Source organism: Podarcis tiliguerta (assembly GCF_965153285.1).
Source record: "Podarcis tiliguerta genome assembly, chromosome: 9".
Taxonomy (NCBI): Eukaryota; Metazoa; Chordata; class Lepidosauria; order Squamata; family Lacertidae; genus Podarcis; species Podarcis tiliguerta.
In genome coordinates, this window is record NC_139542.1 from 3933463 (window position 1) to 3941812 (window position 8350).

Sequence of the window (8350 nt, forward strand, 5' to 3'; positions counted from 1 at the left end):
GAGTGGTGCATGCTCAGGTTATCTCCCGCTTGGACTACTGCAATGCGCTCTACATGGGGCTACCCGGAAACTGCAATTAATCCAGAATGCGGCAGCTAGACTGGCGACTGGGAGTGGCCACCGGGACCACATAACACCGGTCTTGAAAGACCTACATTGGCTCCCAGTACATTTCTGAGCACAATTCAAAGTTTTGGTGCTGACCTTTAAAGCCCTAAGCGGCCTCGGCCCAGTAGACCTGAAGGAGCGTCTCCACCCCCATCGTTCAGCCCGGACGCTGAGGTCCAGCGCCGAGGGCCTTCTGGCGGTTCCCTCATTGCGGGAAGTGAGGTTACAGGGAACCAGACAGAGGACCTTCTCAGTAGTGGCGCCTGCCCTGTGGAACGCCCTCCCTTCAGATGTGAAGGAAATAAGCAGCTATCTTCTCTTTAAAAGACATCTGAAGGCAGCCCTGTTCAGGGAAGTTTTTAATATTTAATGCTGTATTGTTTTTAACACTTGATTGGAAGCCGCCCAGAGTGGCTGGGGAAACTCAGCCAGATGGGCGGGGTATAAATAATAAATTATTATTATTATTATATTATGATGATCAAGAGTCACACGGGATAGTTGAGTGGAGAAAGCGCCCCAAATACACTCAGCCTGGTTCCCCACTCCTCCACCGTACAGCCTAGCCCCATAATCTGGGGCAGAGATTTGGGGAACCGGCCTTCCCCCAGGGCACTCTCTCCAAGCCACGTCCCTTGCGGGGCCCCCCTGAGTGTTTTAGCCTGGCTGGGATGGGCTCTTGAATGCTGGTCCCGCCAGGAGGATAGTGCATTATAATAATAAATAATAATAAATTTTATTTATACCCTGCCCTCCCCGGCCAGAGCCGGGCTCAGGGCGGCTAACACCAGTAAAATTACAGGAAAAAACAACCAATTTAAAATACAGGTTAAAACGTGCCCTTTGTTCCTGGATAGCCACGCCTAGTGACATGCAAAAGGAAGGATGCTCCAGCCCAGGAGGAAACAGGAAGTTCCGACTAGCTGGACCAAACATCCCCTTGCATGTCCACTCTAGGAAAACAAGGAATGTTGTACTTGACTGCTACTTACGTATCACATCCCACAGGACTGGAGGTCCAACTTTTCTCAAATCCTTGAGGACCACCCTCCCCCAATACACACACACTTTTCTTGGTCTGGCGAGCATGGCAGTTGTGACGCTGTCCCCTTCTTGCACTGTTAGGTTCTGGTGGCTGAAGATCAGCGCCTTGGCTGAGCAAGGAGACTGGGAAGAGCTGGAGAAGTTGTCCAAGTCTAAGAAGTCCCCCATTGGATACTTGGTAAGGAAGGACGTTGGAGGGGGCAGGAGACTGTCCAGGCTTGGAGCCCGGCCTTGTTCAGTGATTTCCTGGGCATCAGCCTTGGGGCTGCTTATATGAGATTTCTGCATCGCTGGGGGTTGTGCTAGACAAATGTGGCATTCCCAAAGCAAAGGAAGGATTGGACTCTGATTAATCTTAGTGATAGGTAATTTATTACGGTCGGAGACCAGCTTATAAAACGCACTTGGGGGTACAGTCACAGAAGTAAAACAGACAATTAAAACAATGTACAACAATAAATTTAAAAACAATGTACAACAATAAACTCCCAGGGAGTTGACCCAGAGTCACCCATGGAACCGAGTTTGGGGATTTTCATGACTGACTATTCTGAGCTGGAAGATGGTCTACGCCTACAGATCTGTACACAGAATCTGGCAACCACCCAGGTCATCTTCTGATCTTTGGCTAACAGAAAAAGGTCAAATATTTGCTTTTCCGGGAGGTCAGCGAGCCTCACCAGCAGGGGATCAATGGTCTCACTACGTGCCTCTTCATAAAAGGGACATCTAAAGAACAAGTGCTCTGGGCTTCCTATCTCTCCCAATGGACAGGCGCAAAGTCTCTGAGCATATGGGACTTTTTTAAAGGCTCCTTCCAGGACCGGCGAGGGCAGAGCCGAGCTTCTGGCGAGTGTAAAGGCCCTTCTTGCATTTCTAGATATGAGAAATGCAAGTATATATCTCTCAATTTCTCCAATCTTATACTTGGGGCACCTTGCACAGTCCTGTTGTCTCTCAGTGCCTAATATTCTTTGCCTGACTGTATCATCCTCCAAGTCCCCAGGTGTGTCTCAAACGCATGGGTTAGATTAGAAGCGGGGATGATGAGAGTGGAGGCTAACATCTGCCTAACATCAATCTACAAATGGCTGACATTGAATCTGCTCCCCCGAGGGATAGCCCCATTGATCCTCTGTGATCAATTCCAGTCAGGCTGGCAGACTGCAGTCCTGAACACCCTCCAGAAACTGGGTTTTGCCCCTCAAGCCCTTCTATGTCTGGGCTTGGACCAAGCAAAAGCTACAGTCAGGCAAAAAACCCCACAAAAAAGCTTAGTGTATTTTTGGTCTTTGTTGGAAGCCGCCCAGAGTGGCTGGGGAAACCTATCCAGATGGGCGGGGTACAAATAAATTATTATTATTATTATTATTATTAGAATACACACGAGACTTGACCAGCAAGACTCTGGGAGGGGTGCGTATAATAATCGGCCCAGGTCGTTTTATTCACAAAAGAACTTTTTACACAGTGTTCGTAAGAACCAACCAGAGTTCCTCTGAGCATTTCAAAAACCCCACATGGGAAAAAGTCAGATCAAAAGAAATTCTTTTAACTACAAAGACTACTCTGAGCATGCATACACAATCTGAGAGTAAATAAAACAGAACTAAAAAGGAGGACTGCATTCAGCAACCCCGGAGGTAATAAACAAGCAATAAACACGAGAGGAAGGAAGAATGGCAAGAAGCTAGGTATCTTTATCACCTTCATGTGAAAACTATTTCCAGGCCCCAAGATTAACAAAACCAAGGAAAGGTACATCAAAGTATCTTGCCATCTTTATGTCCTGAGGATGCCTGATGAAGCAACTAGCCTGTGTTTTTAGAATGCTTATACATGCCTGTCAGGTGTAGAGAAATCAGAGATGCAGAGGCTTGTGGGATTTGATCAGAAATTACAGTGGTGCCTCGCAAGACGAAATTAATTCGTTCCGCGAGTTTTTTCGTTGTACGAGTTTTTTCGTCTTGCGAAGCACCACTGCATTTAAACACTAACAACGGCGGGGAGAAGCAGGACAGCTGCTGCAGCCGGTACCTCAGACTCACCCGTGCGTTGTGGCCACCGTGCGACGCGGCTGCTGGAGGGCGGCGGAGCTCAGGAGCGCGACTCTGGCTGCAACGCTGGCTGCTGGCGGCAGCGGCTATCTGAGGGGAACGCGCGAGGGGGGTGGGCAGTGGTGCAAGGCACTAACCGTCAGCCGGAAGGTGGGAGGGAGCCGGAGGAGCGGGGAAGCGAGCGTGCGTGCAGTGACCGTCGCCATGACACGAGAGGCAGAGCCGTTTCGTCTAACAAAGCAAGCCCTTAGGAAAATCCGTCTTGCGAAGCACCTCAGAAAACGAAAAACCCTTTCGTCTAGCGAGTTTTTCGTCTTCTGAGGCATTCGTCTTGCGGGGTACCACTGTATTGACAATGCATCGAACCCAGTCAACGCCATGCTTTCATAGTGGACACAATGGCTTGATGCATACCGTATTTTTCACTGTATAAGACGCATTTCCCCCCTCCTAAAAAGTAAGGGGAAATGTGTGTATGTCTTATGGAGTGAATGCAGGCTGCGCAGCTATCCCAGAAGCCAGAACAGCGAGAGGGATCGCTGCGCTCCCTCTCTCTGCTCTAGCTTCTGGCTTAGGGACTGCTCTGTCCCTTCCCCCACCTCCCACAAAAGCCCCCAAGAGCCGCGCAGAGCATGTGTGCGAGACAGTAACGGGCTGCCCTTCTCCCTCCTCAGGGAAAAGCCTGCAAGAGCCGCACACACGCGGCTCGTGAAAGGGAGCGCTGAGCAGAGTCTGTGATGCATACAGGCTCTGCTCAGCGCTCCCTTTAAATAATTCCCCCCCCCTTGCATTCCCCCTCTAAAAACTAGGTGCGTCTTATGGTCAGGTGCGTCTTATGGAGCGAAAAATACGGTATTTTATAATTCCTCATAGTAATCCCATCTGATCCGTACAACAAACCCACGGGGTCCCTGCCAACTGTATGATTCTGTGAACCTCGAATGCGTAAAGAAAGGATAAAACGATGCAGCCACACGAGAACAGGAACCACTCCCAAAATATAATCACGGACCCACCTCTTGCAGCTGTACCTTAAGTATGGATACAGAGGGCACACGGCCCTCCAAAGGCTGTCTAGAAAAGGAGTGTGGCCCTCGGGTCCCCCGCATTTATAGTGCTCGCTTTGGGAAACTTGCGTTGTGTTGACACTGTGGGATTTTTTTTTTTGGCAGCCTTTTGTCGAGATCAGCATGAAGCACCACAACCGCCATGAGGCGAAGAAGTACGCCCCCCGCGTTGCCCCAGAGCAGAGGGTGAAAGCCTTCCTTCTGGTAGGGTACGTATCTGGTCTGGCGGGGAATTGTCTCTGCCCCATAGCAGTGGGCTTGGCTCACTTGTTCTGGGCACCTTTTGGGCTGGAGGCAGAGAGGATGCTGCTGCTGATGATAATTTATTTATACCCCACCCATCTGGTTGGGTTTCCCCAGCCACTCTGGGTTCCAACAGAACACTAAAATACAATAACCTATTAAACATTAAAAGCTTCCCTAAACAGGGCTGCCTTCAGATGTCTTCTAAAAGTCTGGTAGTTTATTTCCTTGACATCTGATGGAAGGGTGTTCCACAGGGAGGGTGCCACTACCAAGGAGGCCCTCTGCCTGGTTCCCTGTAACCTCCCTTCTCGCAGGGACAGAACCGCCAGAAGGCTCTCGGAGCTGGACCTCAGTCTCTGGGCTGAACGATGGGGTTGGAGACGCTCCTTCAGGTCTACAGAGCCAGAGCCGTTTAGGGTTCTAAAGGTCAGCACCAACACTCAGAATTGTGCTTGGAAACATACTGGGAGCCAGTGTAGATCCTTTAGGACCAGTGCTATATGATCTCACCCCCAGTGCCCACTACCCTATAAAAATCATTATTCAGAAGAGTAGTTTGCGTGGCCCCCTAAGGAAGATAATAAAATTCTACAATTTAACTGCACGCTCATCCGGATCCAACTGAAACTGTTAAGTTTAGTCAAGTCAACAAAATGGATGAACTTGAGCCAGCGATAACAGCTTTCCAAAGTCTGAAAGTCATTTACACCCGCAGTGCCCCTTTGCCACCGCACCCTTGCTTCTGAGCGAGCAGCTCAGGCCATCTTCTCCCGGGGTACAGAATCATCCAATTTGGGAAACTCTGGTTTAAATTAGGATTTTAGTGCCCGCCTTTTTAATGTGGATTTTCTAAGCTGCTTGATGGAGCGTTTTTCTTGGAAAGAGCACAGGCTATGAACACTGCTGAAATAAATAAGCAAATGAATTTTAAAACTTGCATTTCCGTTTGTTTTAGCAGGCATTTCCGCCCTGCCCTCTCCTTGTTTGTTTGTTTACTTATTCTCCGCCCATTTTTCACGGCAGGGACTTGGGCCAGGCTTCCGAAGCCGCCATTGAACGGAAGAACGAGGCAGAGATGAATCTCATCCTCTCAAAGTGCACAGCGGCCGCAGACGCTTCTGTCGTTGCCAAGATCAACCTCGCCAAAGCTCAGCTTGGAAAGAAGTAGGGGGCTCACCCCCCTTCTCCGTCCCACCTCCTCACCTTGCAGCTCCCTCTTGGCTGAAGGAGTGGGGTTGGGGGGTCAGTTTTGGACATCCCCTGTGCTGGGGGGCATCAGCCAAGCTCTGGTGCGGAAGCACCATCCAGTGTTAGCCTTTTGCAAGGAGAAAAGAGCCAGGCTCCTTGCGTTGGCCGTGGGTGAGTTTTCAGACGCACAAGGCAATTTCCTCCTTCCTTTCTTCCTCTGGATTTGATGCTCCTGGATTCCAGTTGGTTTGGAAGAGAGAAGGAGTCGCACGTGCGAACGAGGAATCCCAAACCCTCCCTTCCCAACCTTCCTTATCAAATGCTTTTTCAGTTGCACTCTGCAAAACAGCCGGCTCTTGGGCTCCTCTCTTGGGATGTTTGTTTAAGAGGGGGAATGAATCCATTTTCAGAGATGAAGTTTGCTTGCCCGGATCCTGAACTGCCTCTGTCTCTCTGTGTGGATGTGGTCTTGGAGGTCGCAGCCCAAGAGTTCGTCGCCGGTACTGCCTGCATAACCATAATGCCGTCTTCGTTTTATTTAATCCCCTTGTGAATTTGTAAAGTGGGAAGAATCTTGAGGGGTCAAAAGGATCGTAGAAATAAACAATAGCTGCTCACATCGTAGTGTCATTTGCTTCTTCCATTCTCAAGCGGTGCTCTGATCCTGCCTGCTCCCAGCCCGCGTTTATGGTATTTTAGGTAAACTGGCATAATTCTGTGGACTGTTTTATTATTATTGATTATCCTCCACAATGGCTCTGCTCTGCCTCCAGGGTCAGAGGCGGCAATGGAAACCGCAGGAGGGGAGAGACATGGCTTGTGGTCGAATCCTGCTTGCAGGCTTCCCACAAACATCTGGCTGGCCACTGTGAGAACAGGATGCCATTGGCCTGATCCTGCAGGCTCTCCTTATGTTACGCTTGCAGTCCACCCGCCCCACCCGCCTCTCCCCACGAGGATACTGGATGCACTGCTCCACCTCCCCAGCCACAAGGAGGCGCCAATCCCACGCCATCACTCCAGCCCAGAATTTGCTTCGGAAATGGGTACAGTGGTGCCTCGCAAGATGAAAAGAATCCATTCCGTGAGTCTCTTCGTCTTGCGGTTTTTTTCGTCTTGCGAAGCAAGCCCATTAGCGGATTAGCGCTATTAGCGCTATTAGCGGTTTAAGGGCTATTAGCGGCTATTAAGGGATTAGCGGCTATTAAGGGATTAGTGGACCAGCTGATAAGCGGCTTAGATCAGCTGATAAGCGGCTTAGCAACAGCTGATAAGCGGCTTAGCAACAGCTGATAAGCGGCTTAGCAACAGCTGCTAAGCGGCTTAGGGGCTGGGGGAAAAGGGGGGGGAGGGAAAAAACCCCCGCAGAACTTGCAAGACATTTTCGTCTTGCGAAGCAAGCCCATAGCAAATTCGTTTTGCGAAGCACCTCCAAAACGGAAAACCCTTTCGTCTAGCGGGTTTTCCGTCTTGCGAGGCATTCGTCTTGCGGGGCACCACTGTACAGTGTTAAGAGACAAAGGAGGTTTCTCTCTCTCCCCCCCCCCCCCCGCCATTGAGTGTTACAAAAATAATAAAATAAAATAAAATTGGGGGGCTGGTCCCGCAGAGGGCACACCTTCTTCCAACTCTGGTTGGCATCTGTCTCAGCAGCAGGGGTGTCAACTGGAATAAAATATTGAGGGGGGCAGGAAAGCAACACCCATCATAATAGAAGACATGGCACATGCAAACTATTTGAATGACAATGCCCATCAACTTGGGAAGGGGGGGGCAAATATTTTATTGGGGGGTGGCTGAAGGGACCCCAGCCACTAGGAGTTGGCGGTGTTAACTGAGAAACCTGAGGGCTCCCTTGGACAAAAAACAAGGACACCAGCCAGGAATACCAGAGCAAAACAGCAGCCAGTAGGCTTGGTCTTGATTGAAGACTGTCGCGACAGGACTCCCACCTGCCACCAGGTGGAACAAGATGGAAGCCCCGAACAAAAGAGAACCCAAACTTTTATTAGCTGCTAATCCCCATGTTACATCTCCCCCAAACTACATCCCACTTACATCATGAAAGGGGAGGTCTGGTGGCAGGAATCTGAGCATCCTGGACCCTGCCCCATGGTTCTCCTTGCCCTCCACCAAACACCCATCAAGTGGAACAAAAGAGATAGTTACATTTCCCTGTTTCCCAGCCAAGTGAATCACACCCTTTTGTCTTCACCGGGGTTTGTTATTTCTGGAACGGCTACCTGTCTGGCACTCAGGTATCAGGATGCCAGGGATTATCACTCAGGCAGAGGAGCTGCTGAGGAGCTGAGCTCACATGTCTATATGAATTTCTGAAGTTTCCCCAGTGATCCAGTACATAGAGACATTGATCAGTGAACTCTTACATTTGGTATTGTGCAGCAGAGGCCCTTCCATCACAGGAAGAAACTGTGATGAAGTGTTTTGGGGGGACAAATCACAAAAGTGATTGTGCTGGTTTTGGTAGTGGGCTGCATGTGCATGATATCTGCTGGAGGGGCAACCCCCCCCCCAGCCTATACATAAATTCCTGCAACAGCGGCTATGGATCGGGAGACAATGGAGGGCTGTGCATTTAAGGATGAAGCACTGCGGTTGTCTGCAAGGGCTTCCCACGCG

The 8350-nt window shown here is 50.0% G+C and overlaps 1 protein-coding gene across 1 annotated transcript in view; it reads left to right on the forward strand.

The window, feature by feature from the left end:
• Nucleotides 1-6329, forward strand: part of VPS16 (VPS16 core subunit of CORVET and HOPS complexes) — a 41081-nt gene extending 34752 nt beyond the window's left edge. The window contains exons 22-24 of the mRNA XM_083398373.1: nt 1234-1330; nt 4382-4485; nt 5546-6329. Of these exons, the coding sequence (XP_083254499.1) occupies nt 1234-1330; nt 4382-4485; nt 5546-5690 (346 nt within the window). The 3' untranslated portion in view covers nt 5691-6329. The remainder of the gene's footprint in view (nt 1-1233; nt 1331-4381; nt 4486-5545) is intronic.
• The last annotated feature ends 2021 nt before the right edge of the window (nt 6330-8350 follow it).